The 27,200-nt window shown below is 35.9% G+C and overlaps 3 protein-coding genes across 6 annotated transcripts in view; 2 read left to right on the forward strand and 1 right to left on the reverse strand.

The window, feature by feature from the left end:
• tsl (membrane-attack complex domain containing protein torso-like) overlaps positions 1-27,200 on the forward strand; it is a 137,851-nt gene that overhangs the window by 51,738 nt on the left and 58,913 nt on the right. The gene's annotated exons all lie outside the window — the stretch shown is intronic.
• Positions 18,694-19,650, reverse strand: LOC143264479 (uncharacterized). The gene is made up of 3 exons (XM_076531894.1): positions 19,545-19,650; positions 19,345-19,467; positions 18,694-18,988 (listed from the first exon to the last, which is right to left on the reverse strand). The coding sequence occupies exons 2-3, from the start codon at positions 19,465-19,467 to the stop codon at positions 18,749-18,751; spliced, it is 363 nt and encodes a 120-aa protein (XP_076388009.1). The 5' UTR covers positions 19,545-19,650; the 3' UTR covers positions 18,694-18,748.
• Positions 22,224-23,205, forward strand: LOC143264485 (uncharacterized). Its single transcript, XM_076531930.1, has 3 exons — positions 22,224-22,330; positions 22,408-22,530; positions 22,887-23,205. The coding sequence occupies exons 2-3, from the start codon at positions 22,408-22,410 to the stop codon at positions 23,148-23,150; spliced, it is 387 nt and encodes a 128-aa protein (XP_076388045.1). The 5' UTR covers positions 22,224-22,330; the 3' UTR covers positions 23,151-23,205.

Genomic DNA, 27,200 nt, shown 5'->3' on the forward strand with positions numbered 1-27,200 from the left:
ATAGCGCATAGCAAATTTCAAGCTTGGCAATATAACACATATCAAATCTTAAGCTTGGCAATATAACGCGAGGCAAATTCCAAAAGTGGCGATATATCGCGTAGTGAATTCCAAGTGTGGAAATATAGCGCATAGCAAATTTCAAGCTTGGCAATATAACACATAGCAAATCTTAAGCTTGGCAATATAACGCGAGGCAAATTCCAAAAGTGGCGATATATCGTCTAGCGAATTTCAAGAGTGGCAATATACCGCACAGTAAATTTTAAGCGTGAAATTATAATCATATTTCATGCACACGTAACAGTACATATAAAATATTAACAATAATTAATTTACATCGATTTCATTAAAATTTGATGAAACGAAAAGTACAGCTGAATTGATAAAACTTTTTCAATAATACCCGATTTTTAATACCTTTATCAGTTATTCAACGACTGACAGTCGACTGGAGGATGCAAATATATGGTTACTGAAAAACAATTGAAAGATCGATAACGTTGGTAATTAATACGCTGGAACACGATATGTTTACTGACATTGTTGTTCTTTCAGCAGTAAACATGCAATATTGCATCGATAATTCGTGCGATTCTTTTTTTCTTTATTTGGATTGCGTTCTATGAATTTTTGTCCCGCTGACATTACTGCACCGTTATTTATAAATTTCAGGTATTTTGTACCTATGGAATATGTGTTTCACATTATTAAACATTTTGGACGAAAGATATTTCCGCTGCATGTTGTATGTAGATATACAAATGATTTACGAATAAGAATTTTCGCATGTGTATATATCTTTGTTATAAACACGATTGAAACCTAAACTGCATCTCACGTGAAAACCTACGATATATGGGATCGCTTTAATACTCGTTTTATTTATTCGAATAAGAACTGATCGATCACTGCACTTTCTAAGTACTGATTAAGAAATCTTACTGTATCATATCATTTTTCGATCACTTATTAACGGATTCGCTGAGAAAGAATTTCATGAACGCATGATTGATTAGACACAGATGCGAGGACCAAAGTTCTGTATAATGAAACCAATGACGAGGCTAAAACCTACGGGAGAAGGGTATTCGGTTCGCCAAAAATTGCCACAGTGCGTGAAACGCGAAAGCGAACTTTTCCAACAAGATGGATTAAAGTCAAAATGATTCGCGCTCTAGATCTCGTTCGATACATCATACATGATCGATTATAGCCGCACGAGTATGATCGATTATCTCCGGTTTCTTATTTTAGCTGTTAATCAATCATGCAGCATGAATGTTTCATTATAATTTATCTAGCATTCGGCTAAATGATCGCGTTTGAGAAAGTTGATGCGCTTCATCAAATCAAACCTGTTTTCGATATTTACTGGTATGCTGAATAAGTTAGATCCTTAGAGGTGTTATCGATTATTATGGAGGTTGATTAAAATGTAACGAGCAATTTTGTTATTTAAATCAATTTATTTTAACCTAACTTGTAACATAATTTTAGTATGCAGTTATTTTTTTTATTGAAGGTAGAGTAGGCTGGATTCGAAGTTAATAATGGATCAAAATTTAAATTTGATGTTGAAGATTTTCAACCTGGTTACAAGTTTGGTTAGCCTAAATTAAATTATATTTGAAGTTTAAACAATAAGTAGGTGGAACGCTAATATTATGTATTAGGTTAGATTGTGATAGGTCAAAGTCAGTCTAGGTTTGATTACCTTAGGTTAACTTTGATCAAGTTTGAGTTACGCTTGCAATTTAGACAAGAATTTATATCATAACAATTTCTGCTAGACTAAATTTAAATCAGAATAAACTTCAGATTAAATCAGAATTACAAGTCACCTCGTCAGTTTTATCTTCAATGGTTAATAAAACTACATATTACCGATATATCGTGGAGTATCAATAAGGTACCGATAATCGATAGTGATAGGTCTATTCGCGAGGGAAGAAAAATCGTTCCGGCGGCAAACTACGGTGCAGAGAAACGGAATTTATTTAATTAACAATCGTCTGCGAATAATTAGCTCGTTGAGCCGGCGGCCAGTCAGAGGGCAGGAAAGAAGAGAACTCTCCCTGTATCGGAGAGCTTTTCTGCCCGGTCGTTAATTATCCCCAGGGAACCGTGGCAAGAAACGACGCCGGGTGAAAGTGAGGGCTTGGTTATTCCGGGAATGGCTTTGATGATCTTCAACAATACGCATTCCATCCGGTTTGCAACCACTTCTACATCGAATCACTTCAATTAACCATCGAGAGAGCTAGGAAGCGTTTTCACTTTTCTTATCCGTGATCATCTTTGTGTACTGAAAAGCGAAATGATTTTTCTATTATTTTTTTTTCTTTTTTTGAGGGATAATGCATCTGTGATTTGTTTTGAGAGGAGGGTTGTGAAATGTGAAGTTGGGAAATTTAAAGGTTGCAAATTTGATAATTTAAGAAATTGAGGAATTTACAAATTTAAAGATTTGAGAGTTTGGGAAATTTGAAACTTCCAAATTTGGAAAATTAAAATTTGAAAGTAGGAAAAATTTAGAATTATGAAATTTTATAAATTCACTCTGATCTCACTCACATATTCCACGAGGTAAAAATTTGTCAGAAACAGTTCCTTTTTCCATCTACAATCTACAAGTATTCCATCTCTCCACTTACGAAGCATAGTATCGCAAGAGAACCTTTTGAAAAATCTTTAATTATACGCTATCCCGTAAAAGATTCTCCACAATACAATGTAGAGAAATAAATCACGCGATTGTACATACGAGGATATTAATATCGATTTATCTGTTAGTTCTTTGAATGAATTAACAATCGAAATGAGTAACAGGCTGCGTTCAAACAGTGACGTTAACCTTTGAACTCTAACGCGCCTCTTTGTCATCCTCTTATCTTTAATCTTTTTTTCGTTCCATTTGTTATTTTTGAATCTTCAGTCAATTATACGTAGATATCGTATCATCGTTTTATTCGCTAGAAATAAAAGAATCGAATAAAAATCTGTTTCACGATCGTAGCCGAAGAACAAAGAATGATATCGCGAGTGAAACGAACGCTCGCGATTTAATTTTAATACTCGAACGGTTATTGGCTTCTTTTCGATTCAACATTTATCGTTTGAAATACTTGTGGGAAATTTATTTTACAATTTTTTAAATTAAGTTTGGGCCATTTGGAAATTCAGTATTTTTGAATTTTTAAGTTTGGGAATTTGGAGGGTGAGATTTGGGAATTTTAGAAATTGGAAAATTGGGAATTGGGGGTGTGAGAATTTGGGAATTTTAGAAATTGGAAAATTTGGAATTGGGGGCGTGAGAATTTGGGAATTTTGGAACTTGGAAAATTGGGAATTGGGGGTGTGAGAATTTGGGAATTTTGGAACTTGGAGAATGGGGAATTGGGGGTGTGAAAATTTGAGAATTTTCAAAGTTGGAAAGATGGGAATTTGGGGCGTGAAAATTCGGGAATTTGAGAACTCGGATAATTGGAAATTCAGAGCGTGAAAATTCGGGAACTTGGAAAATTGGAAATTTGAGAGTTCCGACCTGGAAAATAAAAATTGGAAATTTAAGAACGTGAGAATTATACAATTTCAGAAAATAAATTTCAGATTCCATAAACTTAGTGATTCAACTGGTTGAGTATTCAAGAAGAAATCTGACTATAAGAATTGGAAGCCGTGTAAATTTGTTAACCCGGTAAGTTAGGAATTTGTAAATTTCTCCTGCGGGAAGGGTTCTAATATCAGCGGCGTTTATCGATTTATCCCGAGGGAAGATAACCGACACGTATTGCGGATCGTACGTCTCGTAGCATCCGTGGCATTTCCTTTGCTGCACGGCTCTCAACAGCGTCGCCCTGAATCGATTTACATAAGAATTTCTGGCGGGGTTGCACGTTTTCTCGAACGAAACGAACCGAGGCGAGGGTAGAACGGAAAGGAAGAGAAGGATGATGGTTGCAGGAAGAAAAGAGAAGAAGGTTGATGCAAGCGGAGAATCGATAGCCCTCGAGAAGGTGTCACAGCGTGTGGAGCACCAGATTCTTCGCCCACGTCACGACCACTCGAGCCTCCTGAAATAGCATACTTTTCTTCATCGATCAGTCTCGCGTCTGCACCAACTCCCACCTTCCGGTTTCTCCTATCCAACCCTCTGTCGACGAGAAGGCCGGGGGTCGAGGTTAAACAGTTCCTCACGGTTACTCGCCGCTACATTATTCGACCTACCGACAGACTATTTCGGTGCTCCTATTAAATTACCAATTGAATCGCTTCAACCCTTTCACGCGGCCAATTTTGCCTCCCGTGTATTGCCATGCAAATTACCGGACTACGTGATCGGACATTTTCCGATCAATTTTTCTTATCTCGTAAACATGCACCTAATTCTGGCTGTTCTTGTTTCGTGAACGATAGGTGCAATCGAAGACTGTTTAAGTGCTGCTTATCGATATCTGCTTAACCGAGTGTCGATAATATCGCCAAGATATGGTTAAGGTTAACGAGATCGATTCAGCCATTTCATTCGTTCGAATCAGATCTGAACTGACCTGAGCTTTATCGTTCCAATCTATTTATTTTTGCTTAATCTGTCCGACCTTAATCTAATTTAATCGAATTCTGTTATCAAGACTGCTAGTTAAAAATACTAATCTGAAAGGCAACTTTGCGCCAGCCTTAACCTATTTTCACTTATCCTATGTGGTCGTTCGGAAACTACTTATTTTTAGTTAAACTTCGAGCTAAATTTAATTTGACCTGCGACTTAATTTTATCGCCCGGGTTTATTTAATCTGTTCCCTAATTCAAAGCAGACTTCTATTATGATATACAGATGAATAAGATAGAATGAATTGATCCATGTGGAGTTGAACGTCCGTTCGGATCTTTTCCCATGATTTTACCCTTGAATCAAAGCTAACGATATTTTATGGCACGATACGTCACAAATGCACGGGTCGATTTTAGTGGGATGAATGAAGACCTACCTGAACTTAGCACCCGACTTTCAAAAATTTTATTTCTTTCAATTGCATCGTATTTAGCATCGTTTGTACCCGTTTGTACCACCTTTGTTTTCGTTTGTACCCCAAGGGGTGAAAAGTTACTAGGGGGTGAAAAATACCCCAGCACCCCACTTTAACATTTTTTAATTCTTTCAAAGCCATCATAAAAAGGGACGTCCGTAGAGGTTTGTACCACCCTCACTTTCGTTTGTACCCCAAGGGGTGCGTTTATACCGCGTTTTGAAAGTACGTCCAAGGGGTAACTTCGCCATTTTTTGAGATATTCCAAATCTTCTTGCGGGTGCTGATTCCTAGTCGTTTGTACCCGTTTGTACCACCCTCACATTTGTTTGTACCCCAAGGGGTGCGTTTGTACCGCCTTTCGGAAGTACCCCCAAGGGGTAACTTCGCCATTTCTTGAGATATTCCAAATCTTCTTGCGGGTGCTGATTCCTAGTCGTTTGTACCCGTTTGTACCACCCTCACATTCGTTTGTACCTCAAAGGGTTCGTTTGTACCGCGTTTTGAAAAAAATCCCCTAGAGGTAACTTCGTCAATTTTTGGAATTTTTCAAATCTTCTTGGGGGTGCTGTTTCCTCTTCGTCTCTAGAGGTTTGTACCACCTTTACTTTCGTTTGTACCTCAAAGGGTTCGTTTGTACCGCGTTTTGAAAAAAATCCCCTAGAGGTAACTTCGTCAATTTTTGGAATTTTTCAAATCTTCTTGGGGGTGCTGTTTCCTCTTCGTCTCTAGAGGTTTGTACCACCTTTACTTTCGTTTGTACCTCAAAGGGTTCGTTTGTACCGCGTTTTGAAAAAAATCCCCTAGAGGTAACTTCGTCAATTTTTGGAATTTTTCAAATCTTCTTGGGGGTGCTGTTTCCTCTTCGTCTCTAGAGGTTTGTACCACCTTTACTTTCGTTTGTACCTCAAAGGGTTCGTTTGTACCGCGTTTTGAAAAAAATTCCCCTAGAGGTAACTTCGTCAATTTTTGGAATTTTTCAAATCTTCTTGGGGGTGCTGTTTCCTATTCGTCTCTAGAGGTTTGTACCACCTTTACTTTCGTTTGTACCTCAAAGGGTTCGTTTGTACCGCGTTTTGAAAAAAATTCCCCTAGAGGTAACTTCGTCAATTTTGGGAATTTTTCAAATCTTGTTGGGGGTGCTGTTTCCTATTCGTCTCTAGAGGTTTGTACCACCTTTACTTTCGTTTGTACCTCAAAGGGTTCGTTTGTACCGCCTTTTGAAAAAAATTCCCCTAGAGGTAACTTCGTCAATTTTGGGAATTTTTCAAATCTTCTTGGGGGTGCTGTTTCCTATTCGTCTCTAGAGGTTTGTACCACCTTTACTTTCGTTTGTACCTCAAAGGGTTCGTTTGTACCGCGTTTTGAAAAAAATCCCCTAGAGGTAACTTCGTCAATTTTGGGAATTTTTCAAATCTTCTTGGGGGTGCTGTTTCCTATTCGTCTCTAGAGGTTTGTACCACCTTTACTTTCGTTTGTACCTCAAAGGGTTCGTTTGTACCGCGTTTTGAAAAAATTCCCCTAGAGGTAACTTCGTCAATTTTGGGAATTTTTCAAATCTTGTTGGGGGTGCTGTTTCCTATTCGTCTCTAGAGGTTTGTACCACCTTTACTTTCGTTTGTACCTCAAAGGGTTCGTTTGTACCGCCTTTTGAAAAAAATTCCCCTAGAGGTAACTTCGTCAATTTTGGGAATTTTTCAAATCTTCTTGGGGGTGCTGTTTCCTATTCGTCTCTAGAGGTTTGTACCACCTTTACTTTCGTTTGTACCTCAAAGGGTTCGTTTGTACCGCGTTTTGAAAAAAATCCCCTAGAGGTAACTTCGTCAATTTTGGGAATTTTTCAAATCTTCTTGGGGGTGCTGTTTCCTATTCGTCTCTAGAGGTTTGTACCACCTTTACTTTCGTTTGTACCTCAAAGGGTTCGTTTGTACCGCGTTTTGAAAAAATTCCCCTAGAGGTAACTTCGTCAATTTTGGGAATTTTTCAAATCTTGTTGGGGGTGCTGTTTCCTATTCGTCTCTAGAGGTTTGTACCACCTTTACTTTCGTTTGTACCTCAAAGGGTTCGTTTGTACCGCGTTTTGAAAAAAATCCCCTAGAGGTAACTTCGTCAATTTTGGGAATTTTTCAAATCTTCTTGGGGGTGCTGTTTCCTATTCGTCTCTAGAGGTTTGTACCACCTTTACTTTCGTTTGTACCTCAAAGGGTTCGTTTGTACCGCCTTTTGAAAAAAATTCCCCTAGAGGTAACTTCGTCAATTTTTGGAATTTTTCAAATCTTCTTGGGGGTGCTGTTTCCTATTCGTCTCTAGAGGTTTGTACCACCTTTACTTTCGTTTGTACCTCAAAGGGTTCGTTTGTACCGCGTTTTGAAAAAAATCCCCTAGAGGTAACTTCGTCAATTTTTGGAATTTTTCAAATCTTGTTGGGGGTGCTGTTTCCTATTCGTCTCTAGAGGTTTGTACCACCTTTACTTTCGTTTGTACCTCAAAGGGTTCGTTTGTACCGCGTTTTGAAAAAAATTCCCCTAGAGGTAACTTCGTCAATTTTTGGAATTTTTCAAATCTTCTTGGGGGTGCTGTTTCCTATTCGTCTCTAGAGGTTTGTACCACCTTTACTTTCGTTTGTACCTCAAAGGGTTCGTTTGTACCGCGTTTTGAAAAAAATTCCCCTAGAGGTAACTTCGTCAATTTTGGGAATTTTTCAAATCTTGTTGGGGGTGCTGTTTCCTATTCGTCTCTAGAGGTTTGTACCACCTTTACTTTCGTTTGTACCTCAAAGGGTTCGTTTGTACCGCCTTTTGAAAAAAATTCCCCTAGAGGTAACTTCGTCAATTTTGGGAATTTTTCAAATCTTGTTGGGGGTGCTGTTTCCTATTCGTCTCTAGAGGTTTGTACCACCTTTACTTTCGTTTGTACCTCAAAGGGTTCGTTTGTACCGCGTTTTGAAAAAAATCCCCTAGAGGTAACTTCGTCAATTTTGGGAATTTTTCAAATCTTCTTGGGGGTGCTGTTTCCTATTCGTCTCTAGAGGTTTGTACCACCTTTACTTTCGTTTGTACCTCAAAGGGTTCGTTTGTACCGCGTTTTGAAAAAATTCCCCTAGAGGTAACTTCGTCAATTTTGGGAATTTTTCAAATCTTGTTGGGGGTGCTGTTTCTTATTCGTCTCTAGAGGTTTGTACCACCTTTACTTTCGTTTGTACCTCAAAGGGTTCGTTTGTACCGCGTTTTGAAAAAAATCCCCTAGAGGTAACTTCGTCAATTTTGGGAATTTTTCAAATCTTCTTGGGGGTGCTGTTTCCTATTCGTCTCTAGAGGTTTGTACCACCTTTACTTTCGTTTGTACCTCAAAGGGTTCGTTTGTACCGCGTTTTGAAAAAAATTCCCCTAGAGGTAACTTCGTCAATTTTTGGAATTTTTCAAATCTTGTTGGGGGTGCTGTTTCCTATTCGTCTCTAGAGGTTTGTACCACCTTTACTTTCGTTTGTACCTCAAAGGGTTCGTTTGTACCGCGTTTTGAAAAAAATCCCCTAGAGGTAACTTCGTCAATTTTTGGAATTTTTCAAATCTTGTTGGGGGTGCTGTTTCCTATTCGTCTCTAGAGGTTTGTACCACCTTTACTTTCGTTTGTACCTCAAAGGGTTCGTTTGTACCGCGTTTTGAAAAAAATCCCCTAGAGGTAACTTCGTCAATTTTTGGAATTTTTCAAATCTTCTTGGGGGTGCTGTTTCCTCTTCGTCTCTAGAGGTTTGTACCACCTTTACTTTCGTTTGTACCTCAAAGGGTTCGTTTGTACCGCGTTTTGAAAAAAATCCCCTAGAGGTAACTTCTTCAATTCTGAGAATTTGTTTAATCTCCTTAGGGATGTTGTTTCCTTTTCGCCTGTACAGGCGTATACCATTTTCACTTGCGTTTGTACCTCAAGGGGTTCGTGGGTACCTACTTCTGAAAAACTCCGCTAGGGGGCACTCTGCAGTTTTCTAAGATTTTTCGAATGTTTTTCGGGGTTGCTACTACGTATTCGCTTGTAGTGGTTTGTACCATCTTCATTTGCGTTTGTACCTCAAGGGGTTCGTGGGTACCTACTTCTGAAAAAGTCCGCTAGGGGGCACTCTGTCGTTTTCTAAGATTTTTCAAATGTTTTTGGGGGTGCTGCTATGTTTTCGCTTCTAGAGGTTTGTACCATCTTCACTTGCGTTTGTACCTCAAGGGGTTCGTGGGTACCGACTTCTGAAAAAATCCGCTGGGGGGCACTCTGCAGTTTTCTAAGATTTTTCAAATGTTCTTGGGGGTGCTGCTATGTTTTCGCTTCTAGAGGATTGTACCATCTTCACTTGCGTTTGCACCTCAAGGGGTTCGTGGGTACCGACTTCTGAAAAAATCCGCTAGGGGGCACTCTGCAGTTTTCTAAGATTTTTCAAATGTTTTTCGGGGTTGCTTCTATGGATTCGTTTGTAGAGGTTTGTACCATCTTCACTTGCGTTTATACCTGAAGGGGTTCGTGGGTACCGATTTCTGAAAAAATGCGCAAGGAGGCACTCCGCAGTTTTGTAAGATTTTTCAAATTTTGTCGCACGTGGTGTTTGTTAATCATTTATTCCCGTTTATACTATTTGTAACGTATCTGGTATTGAGCTTAGAAATTAGTAGCGCGAACGAGGTGAAGAACGGCATTTACTATGGAACGAGTTCCTTTTACAATGATTATGTGTAAATGGAATGTGGGATTTGTGGATGTGTGGTTCTGGTGTGTATCTGACATGTCAATACCTTTCAGTAATTACTTTTATTCACTTAATTAATGGTAAACATGGTTATTACAATCAACAATTATTATTTGAGAAGTATAAAAAACATATGTATTTTTTTTAATATAATTTTGTGAAATGAACAAGTTTCGGAGCAGAACAGAATATATTTTATTACGCAATAAGGGGGAACTCAGAATGTGAAATGAATATAATCGAACTCAATGCAAGAAAAAATGTACAATTAAAGTAATATAATTTACATCGAAGTTCTTCCGTGTTGAATCTTCCAGGATGTTAAACGCTTTTACTTCCGTTTGTATCTGTAAGACTTCGTTTTAGGGTACGCTTCGCCATTTTTGGGGATTTTTGAGGTCTTCTTGCAGGCACTGTTTCCTATTAAGTAAATGTGTTCTGAAATATTATGTAGCATTTAGAGGATTAAAATAAAAAAACTGCAATAATAAAAGAAAAGCGTAAATTACATACCATTGGAACAGTGCAGCAAAGAAATTGTGTCAGACACAGTTTGTTTCTTGGTTGATGTTTTTGCCTGATATATCTTGTTTATTAGTTAACGAGAGCGATCTTCATTTTTGGAGATTTGGAGCCCTTCTTGCGAGCACTGTTTCCTATTAAGTAAATGTGTTCTGAAATATTATGTAGCATTTAGAGGATTAAAATAAAAAAACTGCAATAATAAAAGAAAAGCGTAAATTACATACCATTGGAACAGTGCAGCAAAGAAATTGTGTCAGACACAGTTTGTTTCTTGGTTGATGTTTTTGCCTGATATATCTTGTTTATTAGTCAACGAGAGCGATCTTCATTTTTGGAGATTTGGAGCCCTTCTTGCGAGCACTGTTTCCTATTAAGTAAATGTGTTCTGAAATATTATGTAGCATTTAGAGGATTAAAATTAAAAAATTGCAATAATAAAAGAAAAGCGTAAATTACATACCATTGGAACAGTGCAGCAAAGAAATTGTGTCAGACACAGTTTGTTTCTTGGTTGATGTTTTTGCCTGATATATCTTGTTTATTAGTCAACGAGAGCGATCTTCATTTTTGGAGATTTGGAGCCCTTCTTGCGAGCACTGTTTCCTATTAAGTAAATGTGTTCTGAAATATTATGTAGCATTTAGAGGATTAAAATAAAAAAACTGCAATAATAAAAGAAAAGCGTAAATTACATACCATTGGAACAGTGCAGCAAAGAAATTGTGTCAGACACAGTTTGTTTCTTGGTTGATGTTTTTGCCTGATATATCTTGTTTATTAGTTAACGAGAGCGATCTTCATTTTTGGAGATTTGGAGCCCTTCTTGCGAGCACTGTTTCCTATTAAGTAAATGTGTTCTGAAATATTATGTAGCATTTAGAGGATTAAAATAAAAAAACTGCAATAATAAAAGAAAAGCGTAAATTACATACCATTGGAACAGTGCAGCAAAGAAATTGTGTCAGACACAGTTTGTTTCTTGGTTGATGTTTTTGCCTGATATATCTTGTTTATTAGTCAACGAGAGCGATCTTCATTTTTGGAGATTTGGAGCCCTTCTTGCGAGCACTGTTTCCTATTAAGTAAATGTGTTCTGAAATATTATGTAGCATTTAGAGGATTAAAATTAAAAAATTGCAATAATAAAAGAAAAGCGTAAATTACATACCATTGGAACAGTGCAGCAAAGAAATTGTGTCAGACACAGTTTGTTTCTTGGTTGATGTTTTTGCCTGATATATCTTGTTTATTAGTCAACGAGAGCGATCTTCATTTTTGGAGATTTGGAGCCCTTCTTGCGAGCACTGTTTCCTATTAAGTAAATGTGTTCTGAAATATTATGTAGCATTTAGAGGATTAAAATTAAAAAATTGCAATAATAAAAGAAAAGCGTAAATTACATACCATTGGAACAGTGCAGCAAAGAAATTGTTTCAGATACAGTTTGTCTCGTGGTTGATGTATTGTGTTGTTTGATGGTTAAAATGTGAATTTCTTCTTTTCCATTCTTGCAACAACTGAAAAGTAATTTTCGTTTATTTACTTATTTCTTAAAATAAATAATTTATACTTTATAAATGTTTTATTAATTTGCAAACGTAATAATGAAATTATGCAATATATTCGAAAATTGTAAAACGTTACCTGAATCGTGATTTCCCTTTCTATGCGCGTAATACTGTTCTTGTTCTGCTTCTCTTGTTGATTACGTTGATTATGATGATTGTGATGATCGTGGTGGTTATGGTGGTTATAATGAGTAGTATGAATGTGATGAGTATGATGAGTATGATGAGTGTGATGAGTGTGATGAGTGTGATGATTATAATGATTATAATGATTATTAACGTCGAAGAACTCGCATAACCTTTCGGTCTGCGAGTACAATTGCTTTTGTTTGCAATTGTCAACCACCGACAAAGTCGTTGGTACTACGCTTTGCAGCGTAGTGCGACGCTGGATCGTTGCAACGTTTTTGATTTTTGGCTTTCCCTGTGAATAAGTCAGCGGAGTGTACACTATTCAGAAGTGTACAGCCAAGTGTCGATCAACTCGCATGATCTTACGATCCGTGAGTACAATTGCTTTTGATTGCAATTGTTAACCACCGACAAAGTCGTTGGTACTACCCTTTACAGTGTAGTGCGACACTGATTCGTTGCAACGTTTTTGATTTTTGGCTTTCTCCGTGAATAAGTCAGCGGAGTGTACACTATTCAGAAGTGTACAGCCAAGTGTCGATCAACTCGCATGATCTTACGATCCGTGAGTACAATTGCTTTTGATTGCAATTGTTAACCACCGACAAAGTCGTTGGTACTACCCTTTACAGTGTAGTGCGACACTGATTCGTTGCAACGTTTTTGATTTTTGGCTTTCTCCGTGAATAAGTCAGCGGAGTGTACACTATTCAGAAGTGTACAGCCAAGTGTCGATCAACTCGCATGATCTTACGATCCGTGAGTACAATTGCTTTTGATTGCAATTGTTAACCACCGACAAAGTCGTTGGTACTACCCTTTACAGTGTAGTGCGACACTGATTCGTTGCAACGTTTTTGATTTTTGGCTTTCTCCGTGAATAAGTCAGCGGAGTGTACACTATTCAGAAGTGTACAGCCAAGTGTCGATCAACTCGCATGATCTTACGATCCGTGAGTACAATTGCTTTTGATTGCAATTGTTAACCACCGACAAAGTCGTTGGTACTACGCTTTGCAGTGTAGTGCGACACTGGACAATTTATTTATTAATTTACGTCCTTAATTATCAGACTTAATGTAAATTAATAGGGAGAGTTTCCGTTTCTGTAATAATTGCCTAGATGTAGTGATAGCACCTTTTTTTGACCGTGACAGGTCATTGTATATTTCCCAGGTTCCTGTTATTCTCTTACAATGAGAAATGTAGTGGCCTACATTTTGGGAATTCGTGCTTCCTGTATATTCGATCGCTGACACTAACTTGAATTTTATATTTTCGATTATTATTTCATCCGGTACTTGTAATAATGTAAAAGTACCTTCCCAATTACAGATATTTTCTGTTAAGGCTAAATGACTATGTTGTAGTGGTTCGATGTCAAAAATAATTTGTTGCCCTGGTATAATTTTAGTGCCAACGGTGTAATTATTGCATCTGGTGCATAGAGTTGATTCTTTAAATGATATTATATTATAAAATGAATTTTTTAAAGCCTGTATACCGTTCTCATAAAACGGTCGTACATTTACATCTACAAGGACTTCAGATTTTTCCTTTAAATATTTACAGGTTGAGCATTCCTGTACAATTGCATATGAACTGTCTTTTTGTAATAAATGTTTTCTAATTAAATTACTAATATTACATGCACAATCTATATAATTTCCTTCTGATTTAAATATGCTACTGAGTATTATGGCTCGTTCTTTATATATTTTTTTGGAAATACCAAGTTCAGATAAATTTTTTATAAATAAGAAGAAAGTATTTTCCGATTTATTTATATAAGTATTATACGAGCACCAATCTCGATATGCTACTAAGAGTGCTTGTGCAAACGAATCAAATGCACACGTATTTCTCATTGATACGTGTTTTGATGCAATTAATTGTGGCCCTAGTAAAATACCATTTTCTAACATAGGTAGATTCCTACTTAATTTTGGTTTTATATGTATATCTTTAATATCTGGACACATAGTTAAATATTTTCCTCGTTTTTTGCTAGGTTCCTTTACTTTCCCTTTCCAATTTTCAATTTCATTTAAAATATTACTTTGGTCTGATTCGTACGTATCGTCAGAATGATTAAAATCTATATTTTCTTTATTATTATCGTCTATATTAATAAATTTTCTTTTACTGACTATTGTATGTATTGTATTTTTATTTAAATTATTATCAGTTGAGGGTATTGAGATATCAATTAAACTATTATCTACCTGCTCAGAATTGAAAGAAAGTAATGTGCTATTTTCGCGGATTGTATTATTTTCTCCAATTTCGTTTATGCTACTATTGAAAGCTACTGTATTACATTGTTGATTTTTATTTAATTGCATTGCATTTAAAATTTTCATATGCCCTGCTATCGATGCAATATGTTGCAATATAAATTTATCTACGCGAATATTTTTACAATTTTTTAAAGTTAATTGTTTTAATTCCCTAAAATATTCCTCTACATAAGACGAAGTTGGTACATCATTTGGATTTGATATTAATGATGTCCAAAGAGGGAAATGTTTGCAAATCTGACGAAAATTTGGAAGAATATCAGGACACCAGTACGGATTTAATCTATCAGAGATAGAAACATCAATAAATGATGTTTCATTTTCCACGTTAAGGAATTTGAAAAAATTATTTAAATCACTACTGTAGCTGGTGTCGGTATCTAATGTGACATTACTTTTATTTTTATTTTTATTATCTATATCATCATAGCTAATTTCTATTTTATATGTTTTAATTAAATTTATCAACCTCTGTTGTGCAATTGAACATGTATTGTATTCTATTTGGGAGATGGCTACTATCACTATGTCTTCAGAAATATTTTGAAATAAATTTATATTATCGCATGATGTTAATAAACCAATGCAACGTACATAGAAATCTTTTACTCTTCTAGGTTTATGATGGAAACATTTCCATCGACACACCATTTTAATAAAATGTGCAATATCTATTTTAATTACGCTTTTTGGTTTTAATGCGATGTTATTAGTTTTTAAGTAATTTAAACAATTATCTACATATGTTATTAAATCTACATTATTGAATGCTAAAACTACGGCATTCAGTAATGCGAGAGAATAATCTATTACAATACTGGAGGGAACTGAAACCATTGTTGATCGTAGCCATTCCCTTAGCCAAAACGTTATAACATTAGTGTCATGTCTTTCGGAAATCATTTGAAAAACTGGAAGAACTTGATTTTCAAATGGTATAACTGCTTGATATAGCAATATTACTTTACTAGAACCGTCTGCTTTTTTCATTTTTCTTACAATTGATCCCGTAGCATCTATACATACATGACTACATGTATAACGTTTTTGCTTAATTATTTCTTTATATAAATAAGCCTGTTCTGGGCTCCAATACATTACAAATATGTCGTTAATTCCTATTTGCTTTATATTTCGCATTACTTCCAAATTTTCGTCTTTTAATTTTAATAAATTGTATAAGGGATCAGAAATTTTATTATTACCTAATTCCTTATGTGCTTCAAGCTGTTTGGCTTTCCATAGAACTTCAGGTTTATATATATGAGATGGTATCGCATCTCCAAATTCCATTTCCTTATTGGCCTCTTCCCTGATCCACGCATACGCACTTTTTCCCTGTAATTCCTTCACTATGCGCTTCCGTTGGGCTCCTCGTAATTGCCTTCTTCTGTTGTGCACAATATCCTTAGAATCACACGTAGAAATGTGTAATAACAATCCATCTTCATCTGGACCGTTAACATTGTATAAGCTAACATCGTTCTTGCATTCTGTACATCTGCCTTTCACTTTTAAAAATAATCCATTGTCGCTTTTGTTACATTTAGCATATTTAAATGCAAAGCAACATGGAAGTTTCAATTGTAACCATATTTGGCGGCTTATGATGTCTGCCCAACCGTCTCCTAAAACGAAATATTCACGGTTTTTGTAAGTTGTCTTCTTCGGTGCAACTTTTGTCCACTCTTCTATATTAATTTTGATGGTGGTGCGCAATTCAGGCATAACACTACCCAAATTGCCAGTTGACCAATTGGATATATTAGAAACGTCACTTTCACTTGCAGGTTGATGGGAATTGATACTGGTGTCGATGTTCACATTATATAGATTTTTCAATTTATCCAGTATTCCAGATCTGTTTTGCGATATGCATAAATATAAATGTTTTTTTGTTATTGCACCATTTAAGCGGCAACATGCAACATCCCACACGTTGTCCGATAAGGAATGCAATTTGTTGCCATCAGTAAAAAAGTTTAATTCTTTGACAGCTTCGAAAATTTCAGTATGTTCCACTTTCGCTCTTCGTGGCATTGTGAACTATTAATTGCACAAACTGAATCACAATGTACTTCACTTTACACATATGATAAATATCACACCAAATTCACTTATAAATATATTTGAAAACGCGTTAATAAAAAAAAAAAAAAAATACAAACAAAAAGTACCAAAAAAATTACCAAAAATTACCAAAGAAAAAAAAAATAAACAAAAAAATAAATAAAACTACAAAAGAAAAAAAATAAACACAAAAATAAACAAAATACAAAAAACATAGAAGTCGCAGGAAAAACGCCACTAAAAATCGTATTTAGAATGTCTATACGACTAGGCGCGATGAACTGCTGACTCTATACTGAAAAATCTTCCTCTGAAACTTAGATGCAGCAGCTAAGCACAGATACACACCACTTGACATAAGTGAAAATGACCAATAGATATGCGCCAAAACACATCCCCACCACTGCAGGAGAAAACCTCCTTAAACGCTCTGTCCCCACGAAGTATAACGTAAACCTCGTTTAGACACTACGAATAGAAATGAAAAACTGTACTATTTTTTGCTTTTTTAAAATAAAACATTCGTCAACATATTTGAGACATTTTCCTCCTAAAACTGAGACCAAGCACGAAATAATTTGGACTGTATTTATGGATTTAATTAACGATCAAAATGTTTAACGTACAGGTAGATAACGACTGGAAAAGAAAGGGACGTTGCTATTGTTGCAGATGGCAAACATGAAATAGCTGTTCTATTGTTTTTGTTGGCAATACGTTGCAAATTATTTTTAGTTTCAATCCTTTTTTAATACAATGTTTACCGACATATTTGAAACGTTTCCCTAATTAAAATAATACAAATCATAATGTAATTCGGGACATATTGACTTGTAATTTATTAAAGCCATTACTGTAATGACACATTTGCCGGTATAACCGATATACGGGTGTTCGGCTACAGGTGGGCATAATTTTAGGGGGAGATAGCTGGGATGATTCTGAACAACTTTTTCCTTTATCAAAATGCTGGTTAAAGCTTAGTTTTTTATTTATTAATGAAAAACACTGACCAATCAGAGCGCGAGAATAGCGCGCGCTCAGATGAGAGAGCGACGGGTGCAAGCGTGACGGTTGACCCTGGTCGTGAACAAAGAAATCGCGCGATATCGGTAACATAGTTACCATCATCGGTAATATGTCAGCCGGTAAGTAGTTATAAAATTCACAACTATTAATAAGTATGAATTTATTAACGAAACTAATTGTATGGATTAAGCGAAAATAAAGGTAAAGATCAAGCGCAGTTTTTTTAGATAATCAAAAAAAATGACTGTTTGTTTAACGACATAAAATTAAAAAATACTCGGACACTTACCTCATGAGTGAATTTTTAATTATGTAAAAAAAACTGCGCTTGATCTTCACCTTTACTTTCGTTTCATCCATACGAGTTCCGATAATAAATTTATATTTATTAATAGTTGTGAATTTTGTTACTACTTACCGGCTGACATATTACCAATGATGGTAACTATGTTACCGATATCGCGCGATTTCTTTGTTCACGACCAGGGTCAACCGTCACGCTTGCACCCGTCGCTCTCGCATCTGAGCGCGCGCTATTCTCGCGCTCTGATTGGTCAGTGTTTTTCATTAATAATTCAAAAACTAAGCTTTAACCAGCATTTTGGTTATTTTTACATTAGGATTGTCTCACCGATATGTTATTGTATATTTGCGTTCAATATCCTTCACTCGCTGTCCTTTTCGACGTTCGACAAATCATAAATGAATGTAGAATCTATACAATATCAGCAAAAGTTTAGGCTCGAGAGATTTTCGGGCATTGAATATTTACTATATTAAGTATTAACAAATTTTTTATATTTTCTTGATAAAGGTAACGGTGGTGACATTATGTACTCGACAGGTTTGGTTTCATCCGTTTGTAGCAAGTAGTAATATGTAACATCTAATATCTCGTATTCAATTTAAATGCAGTATTAGTAATGTACGGAAGGCTTATAGAAATATACAAGATCGGTGTAGAACGTGTTTATTCAAGAATCCGTAGACGTTTGATGAGCGACCCTCGGTCGACCGCTTCCTCGTGTGTTAAAACAAACAACGATCGGTACGTTCGCGCAACAATTCCTACTATGTATAAAGATGTATCGTATACCGCACGCTTACAATAAGGACCACATACATAATTTTTAATTTCAAATACTAGATATTTCATAAGAAACTAATAAGAATGAATTGTATAATCAAAGAATTAATCAATACTGTTTTTGGTATTAAAATAAATTTTACGCGATACTAATACATATTTCACAAATGTCCTAATAGTTTTGAATGGTAGGGTATATACGTTTACAGGAATTAACTACATGAATACATAAATTATATTAAAAATTTATTAAAGTATTATATAAATTATAGGTATTATGTAATTTATTTCATGTTTATATGGACATTGTATTTCAACGAGCCGCGACGTGTGCCGCGACCGCCACGGCCGCCTCCGCCGCGACCACCACGGCCGCCTCCGCCGCGACCACCACGGCCGCCTCCGCCGCCGCCACCACGCCCGGCTCCGCCGCCGCCGCCACGCCCGCCTCTGCCAGCACCTCCACGGCCGCCTTTGCCGCCACCACCACGGGAGTATAACAAATATTTTATTAATCTTTTCATCTGAAACAGTAGAATAAAAATGTAAAATATTCGTATAACCGTATTAAAAATTTTTAATGTAAAAAATTACAAGTTTTCGAAATAATAGGAAACATCTGTTTTTACGAACGTATTGAATTCTGCTTATAAATGTGGGTTTGCACTATCATACGCGTCGGTTTCAGCATTGTCTGCCACCCGTTTTCGAAGAAACGACTTTGTTCACGAATTCGTTCGGAAATCATGCATACATATGATGCCGTGCGCACACACTTGTAGGCAGAATTCATTATGCCAGTAAGAATAATTTGTCGCGAGTATCTAATCTGTCACAAACAAAGAAGTAATATTAAATAAATATCAAACACTTTACTTACTTTTGCCATTTCAGAAGAGACTCCTGTTGTTCCCTCCTGTGGTGGATTTATTTCCTTTTCTTCTGTAGCTGGTTCAGTTGGAATTTTTTCTTCCAGTTCAAGCGTACTGTTTTCAACTTCCATCTGTAAATGAAACAGTTTATTTATTATTTCACTATAAAATATATATATGGCGTTGCCGTTCAGAATATTATACGTACTTTTTCGAACGTTCTTCTTACTTAGTCGGTTTACGAATGATTGACAATTGACCATCATGATCGATGGTGTGTCCCGAACATCCCCACTTACAAGAAATATCGAAATGAATCCCTTCCACCACCCTTGTCCTCGTGCAAGAAGGAGTATGTCGTAGTTGGAGTAAGCAACATTCGATTATGCAGTTTTATAAACTTTGTTAAATTCTTAATAATTTTTACTTATATGCACATGTGGGTATTGTGTACAACATTTTTGTGCACTAGAAATATGCAAACTTTGTTACTTCTTGCCTTTTTTTTTTATGTAACATTCTTTCATGAAACATGTTTGCGACATTTTTCGGGTTAAAATGATTTCAAACATGACATAATTTCAGACATATATACTTGTAATTCCAAACGTTGTAGTTATACCCAACATATTGTTCTAATAATTTATTAAAAGTAATTAGATCCCGATTTACGTCTTGTTTGGTATCATTTTAATCAGCGAAGTTGACCTATTAACTCTAAACACATCGATTTATTTGTGCTTATTAATTAACATGAGAATTCAACACTTTACTTGTAGAAAATATATTGTAATGAAAAACAGGGGTGACAAGAGAAACGTAGGCCTTGTAAAAAAAATCTATTGGTTGCTTTGGTGGAGAAGGGTGTGGGAGTTGCAAAAGTCATTGGCTAATTTTGTGAGAAGAGAGATGGTTTGAGAGAAAGAAGTGGTAAGGAAGGAAGTATAGGAAAGTCACTTAGCGAGTCCTTAGAAAATCCTAAGCTTAACGAAAATTGTAAAAGAGGCATGTTTGGGTGATATAAACCAGACGGAAAAGTTACAACCAGTGGACAATGGGGTAAAGGAAACAAAAAAAGGGACAGCATGTAAGAGAAAGTCGGCATGTTCGTTGGGATTTCCAACAATTTATTCTATTCTTTTTAATGTCAATACATTGTAAACCATTGCAGCTGCACTGTGTAACAAACGTTTCTTTTTTTTTAAATTCGTAACCGCCACTATGAAATTATTATACATTTTTGCGAGTTGAATACGAATGTGAAATCCGTTTTTCTCTAGTACGTACAGTTTTTGAGAAAATTAGGATTACAAAAAAAATTATACATTCTCAACTTCCGGAATTTGTTATGCTTCTACCATAGCAGCTATTCAGTGGATATTTGCACGAGTAAAGTCTATGAACTTTCTTCAATAAAACGATATAAATTGTTATTACATTGCAAGCATTTAAATATATTTAAATAGTAACGAAAGTAAAAAAGAAACCAAAAATGAGTGAATTTTTAATCACTAAAAACACGCGTCGGTAAACCATGCTTCGCGGCCAGCCAGTGCTCCTCAACGTTGGAGCCGCACGCTGGTCGCTTTGCCCACTTTCTGGGCGTATGGAAATAAATATATGGCGCGCGGCTCCAACGTTGAGGAGCACTGGCTGGCCGCGAAGCATGGTTTACCGACGCGTGTTTTTAGTGATTAAAAATTCACTCATTTTTGGTTTCTTTTTTACTTTCGTTACTATTTAAATATATTTAAATGCTTGCAATGTAATAACAATTTATATCGTTTTATTGAAGAAAGTTCATAGACTTTACTCGTGCAAATATCCACTGAATAGCTGCTATGGTAGAAGCATAACAAATTCCGGAAGTTGAGAATGTATAATTTTTTTTGTAATCCTAATTTTCTCAAAAACTGTACGTACTAGAGAAAAACGGATTTCACATTCGTATTCAACTCGCAAAAATGTATAATAATTTCATAGTGGCGGTTACGAATTTAAAAAAAAAGAAACGTTTGTTACACAGTGCAGCTGCAATGGTTTACAATGTATTGACATTAAAAAGAATAGAATAAATTGTTGGAAATCCCAACGAACATGCCGACTTTCTCTTACATGCTGTCCCTTTTTTTGTTTCCTTTACCCCATTGTCCACTGGTTGTAACTTTTCCGTCTGGTTTATATCACCCAAACATGCCTCTTTTACAATTTTCGTTAAGCTTAGGATTTTCTAAGGACTCGCTAAGTGACTTTCCTATACTTCCTTCCTTACCACTTCTTTCTCTCAAACCATCTCTCTTCTCACAAAATTAGCCAATGACTTTTGCAACTCCCACACCCTTCTCCACCAAAGCAACCAATAGATTTTTTTTACAAGGCCTACGTTTCTCTTGTCACCCCTGTTTTTCATTACAATATATTTTCTACAAGTAAAGTGTTGAATTCTCATGTTAATTAATAAGCACAAATAAATCGATGTGTTTAGAGTTAATAGGTCAACTTCGCTGATTAAAATGATACCAAACAAGACGTAAATCGGGATCTAATTACTTTTAATAAATTATTAGAACAATATGTTGGGTATAACTACAACGTTTGGAATTACAAGTATATATGTCTGAAATTATGTCATGTTTGAAATCATTTTAACCCGAAAAATGTCGCAAACATGTTTCATGAAAGAATGTTACATAAAAAAAAAAGGCAAGAAGTAACAAAGTTTGCATATTTCTAGTGCACAAAAATGTTGTACACAATACCCACATGTGCATATAAGTAAAAATTATTAAGAATTTAACAAAGTTTATAAAACTGCATAATCGAATGTTGCTTACTCCAACTACGACATACTCCTTCTTGCACGAGGACAAGGGTGGTGGAAGGGATTCATTTCGATATTTCTTGTAAGTGGGGATGTTCGGGACACACCATCGATCATGATGGTCAATTGTCAATCATTCGTAAACCGACTAAGTAAGAAGAACGTTCGAAAAAGTACGTATAATATTCTGAACGGCAACGCCATATATATATTTTATAGTGAAATAATAAATAAACTGTTTCATTTACAGATGGAAGTTGAAAACAGTACGCTTGAACTGGAAGAAAAAATTCCAACTGAACCAGCTACAGAAGAAAAGGAAATAAATCCACCACAGGAGGGAACAACAGGAGTCTCTTCTGAAATGGCAAAAGTAAGTAAAGTGTTTGATATTTATTTAATATTACTTCTTTGTTTGTGACAGATTAGATACTCGCGACAAATTATTCTTACTGGCATAATGAATTCTGCCTACAAGTGTGTGCGCACGGCATCATATGTATGCATGATTTCCGAACGAATTCGTGAACAAAGTCGTTTCTTCGAAAACGGGTGGCAGACAATGCTGAAACCGACGCGTATGATAGTGCAAACCCACATTTATAAGCAGAATTCAATACGTTCGTAAAAACAGATGTTTCCTATTATTTCGAAAACTTGTAATTTTTTACATTAAAAATTTTTAATACGGTTATACGAATATTTTACATTTTTATTCTACTGTTTCAGATGAAAAGATTAATAAAATATTTGTTATACTCCCGTGGTGGTGGCGGCAAAGGCGGCCGTGGAGGTGCTGGCAGAGGCGGCCGTGGAGGTGCTGGCAGAGGCGGGCGTGGCGGCGGCGGCGGAGCCGGGCGTGGTGGCGGCGGCGGAGGCGGCCGTGGTGGTCGCGGCGGAGGCGGCCGTGGTGGTCGCGGCGGAGGCGGCCGTGGCGGTCGCGGCACACGTCGCGGCTCGTTGAAATACAATGTCCATATAAACATGAAATAAATTACATAATACCTATAATTTATATAATACTTTAATAAATTTTTAATATAATTTATGTATTCATGTAGTTAATTCCTGTAAACGTATATACCCTACCATTCAAAACTATTAGGACATTTGTGAAATATGTATTAGTATCGCGTAAAATTTATTTTAATACCAAAAACAGTATTGATTAATTCTTTGATTATACAATTCATTCTTATTAGTTTCTTATGAAATATCTAGTATTTGAAATTAAAAATTATGTATGTGGTCCTTATTGTAAGCGTGCGGTATACGATACATCTTTATACATAGTAGGAATTGTTGCGCGAACGTACCGATCGTTGTTTGTTTTAACACACGAGGAAGCGGTCGACCGGGGGTCGCTCATCAAACGTCTACGGATTCTTGAATAAACACGTTCTACACCGATCTTGTATATTTCTATAAGCCTTCCGTACATTACTAATACTGCATTTAAATTGAATACGAGATACAGTAAATATTGTATATACACAAATCTTTCGGGTCTGAAGTTTTGCGTATATCTTACAAGTCGTACATTGATTGATGTGTTGCCGAACGTAGAACAGGACAGAAATAAAAAATAACACGGTCGCCGTTTGCACATATCGTAAAGGTACTACATTTCGAGCGGAGGAGACTGAACGACAACAAACAGCGATCTACCAGGACACTCCTAATGCAAGAAGAAAACTTTTTTTTTTTCATTTTTTTTTTTTTCATTTTTTCCATCATATTTGTAACATTTTTCTCATTAAAATGAGACCAAACACGACGTAACACGGGCCATATTTACTTGTAATTTCAAATGTTACGCGTACATCAATGACATTACTGCAATAAGATATTGTAAATATATACAACTCAAATTGCATCGTGTTTGGTTTCATTTTAATCAAAAAAACGAGACAAATACGATGGTACAAGTTCCATTGACGAAAAATCCAAAATAAAGAATTTTGATTTTTTAATTTAAAAGACAGAACACGTACAAGTCTTTCATGTTTGCCGAACGCTTCAACCTTCTGCCTCTCTTTCTTTTCCATTCGCCATCCTTTTTTGTGTTAAAAACTTTAATCACTTACTACACACGCAATTGTTAACGTAATTATATCATGTTTGGTGTTATTTTAATCAGGAAAACTAGACAAATACGACAGTAAAAGTTTCATAAAAAAAATAGTAAGAAATAAGAAAATTGCAATCTTTTGCTTTGCTTGCATTAGTATGTGTCTCACCGATATTCGATCTTCGTCGTTTCGGCGACTGATCGTGTTTCATTCTTAACTGCTTTGAGGGGGATCCCCTCAGTAGTGGAGATAAAATTTTAACATTTACGGTAAAGATCTTTTTAACATTTATGGACAAAATATTGTTTAAATATAATGTTTAGGGGTTCGTGCACTTCTTTTGAAAATCGTCAAAGTACAGATCGATAATTATTGTAAAGTTAAGAAGGTTTGAAATATTGAATATTTTTGAAATAGTTTTTACTCAAGTGGCTTACACGTTGAGCCCAAGGTTAACGTAGTTGTTATTTTCAGATTCCGAATGTAATTTAAAAAAGCCGAGGCAATCCTCAGATTTATTACTACTAAGGTAATTTATAGAAGGTCGAGTGCCGAACGGTCAACCCTGTAACGGTTTGGGCCTGTGACCGTTGGCGGAGATATTGGGGAATTCCCAGTTTCAGAAAGTCATCCCCTTCGTTTTCTTCCCACATTTTCGTTGTACCGAAAAAATATATATTTTGCATTTTATGCAGCGACATCTGTTTTGCAACACTTCGCTTGTGACTAAATTATTGAACTTTATTATTTCTTATTAAAAATTAGACTCTGCCTCGCTCTCCACTTCACTACCTTCTATAGTTTTCAATACTTTAGTTTACAGAAAGTATTGTGCCTCGTGGTCAATGACTTGACGTCACGGTGCTGCGTAGCGCGTGAAAGGTGGTAACGACATTCTAGAAGGACCTGCTCACAGAGTGGGGAGAATAAGGAGACCGCATAGCACCTAACCCAGAACTTTCAGCGAATACTCATCGCTGATAATTAGAAAAATAGTATATCTAACATGCATACTTCCCGCTTTGGCCCTTGCATTTAAAGAAACTTTAAATTTTCTAACAGTATAGCAGATTGAAAAAACAGCGATATAAAATTGAATTAGACGAACAATGGCAGGAATATTCTGTACAGAAGATAAACTATACATTTTATCCGCAATGCCCACATATGCAAACTGTTGCGCAGCGCGTTGATGCGTCATAAACAGAAAGTACCACTCATCGCAATAAAGATATTATTTCACTTTTTGTTAAGCTATGGAAATAATGTAGTCAATGAAGAAGTATACAAAATATAAACAAAACGTCATGTGCTTAGATACATTTTAGTATTTTCAATTCGTTGTTAAATTAATAATATAATTTACGCGTTAATTTAATTGCTATATTTTACTGATTTATATGAATGGAGTAATCATGACCGTCGCCGCAGCCATCTCCTTAATCTTCTTTATACAGTAATTTAAATGTCAGTGTAACGTAGGTCGGAACCTAAAACTCATACAGTGCAATCAACAGCCATAAAAATTGAAATTCGACACCTCTCTATTACCTGCCGCGGCTTGTCTTTGCCGGCGTTAACAAAAGCGAGCCGTCGCACATTTGCACCGAAAAGGCGAACACGAGTATTTTAAAATTGACGCGCTGTTTAAACTTCTATAACTTTATCAAAATTCGTCCAAAATTAGTGAAGTAAAGACTACTTTTAAGCTTGAACTCACTACTCTTTATATTTTTAACTATTTTTATCACAATTAGTACGAAAAAGGAAGAAACGGGATATAACTAAGATTATATCTTTCATTTGCATAAATGTACTTTAAATTGGACTTTCATTTGCATAAATTCCTCGACATTTGTCAAATACTACGAACTACAGATATTTTTCTTGTAATCTTTAAACATATTATTACAAAGTATTATCATTTATATTGAAATAAGTTAATCACTATAGAAAAAAAATATTTGTTAAGAATAATATTTGCTGTATCGTCAAAATCTTTCTAACATGGAGAAATTTGATGTTTCAAAATAATAAATCAAGTCGATTTAGGAGATGGAAACGTACAGAATGAAAAGTTGAAAGGGCGAAAGAGAAACTCAATGGAAAAATGTAGACCCGCACAAGTCTGGCTGCCAAATGTGCACTCTGACATTGACCAGACTTGCACTAGAGCCTGCGAAAATTGAAGATTGCAGAATAGGCAGGAAGTGCTTAGATATACTCAGACAATAGAGAAAGTTAGAAAAGTTTAGAAGAAAAGATAAATTAGTAAGAAAATAGTAGCGGACACTGCTACAATATAAACAATTATAATATATATATATATATATATATCTAACTCTGAAGGCGCTGTTTCAACTGAATGCATTTAGAAAATAGAGAACAGAGTTCGAGTCTTATTTGTACCATAGCATAAACATCTCTTGGGCCCTTAACCGTTGATAATCTAAAACAATTCTTTCGAAGAATTTATGAGAGTCCCATACATTGTCAATGAACGCGGGCGTAAAAGTTTCAATTTGCTTTGAAATCTGCAGTCGGACGAGGTCGGAATCAAATTATATTGCATTACAATTAGGACATGCTACAAAATAAAATGAAACCGAATAAAGTATCGGGACACACCAGAAAGTACAATATTCATTCGTAACAAGCAACTTGGTCGGGTCTGGCGAGTTGCTTGTTACGAATCAGGTATATTTTCGGCTTGTCTTTGTTCCCGAGCGCGACGACGGCGACCGCGTAGAAAAAACAGGGAGTTGAGTGTAGCGGTATACTATAAAGTAATCGGTCGAGCAGCGATGTTATTCTTTAGACAAGGACAGAACATAGCATGCTATCCCTTTTTAATAGTAGTAAAATTTCGTGAATGGAATAATATACCGAATTCGTAACAAGCAACTGCCCAAACTCGAGGCAATGGCTTATTACGAGTGGCTTATTCTTCCTAATTTGTCACACTTCACCT

This window comes from Megachile rotundata, chromosome 5, assembly GCF_050947335.1.
Source record: "Megachile rotundata isolate GNS110a chromosome 5, iyMegRotu1, whole genome shotgun sequence".
Classification (NCBI taxonomy): domain Eukaryota; kingdom Metazoa; phylum Arthropoda; class Insecta; order Hymenoptera; family Megachilidae; genus Megachile; species Megachile rotundata.

What these genes read in the sequence shown, in the direction of transcription:
- LOC143264479 (XM_076531894.1), bottom strand. Translation starts at nt 19,467, where the DNA reads ATGGAAGTTGAAAACAGTACGCTTGAACTGGAAGAAAAAATTCCAACT. An exon ending in TCTCTTCTGAAATGGCAAAA is followed by an intron (nt 18,989 to 19,344) that starts GTAAGTAAAGTG and finishes CTACTGTTTCAG; the next exon opens with ATGAAAAGATTAATAAAATA.
- LOC143264485 (XM_076531930.1), top strand. Translation starts at nt 22,408, where the DNA reads ATGGAAGTTGAAAACAGTACGCTTGAACTGGAAGAAAAAATTCCAACT. An exon ending in TCTCTTCTGAAATGGCAAAA is followed by an intron (nt 22,531 to 22,886) that starts GTAAGTAAAGTG and finishes CTACTGTTTCAG; the next exon opens with ATGAAAAGATTAATAAAATA.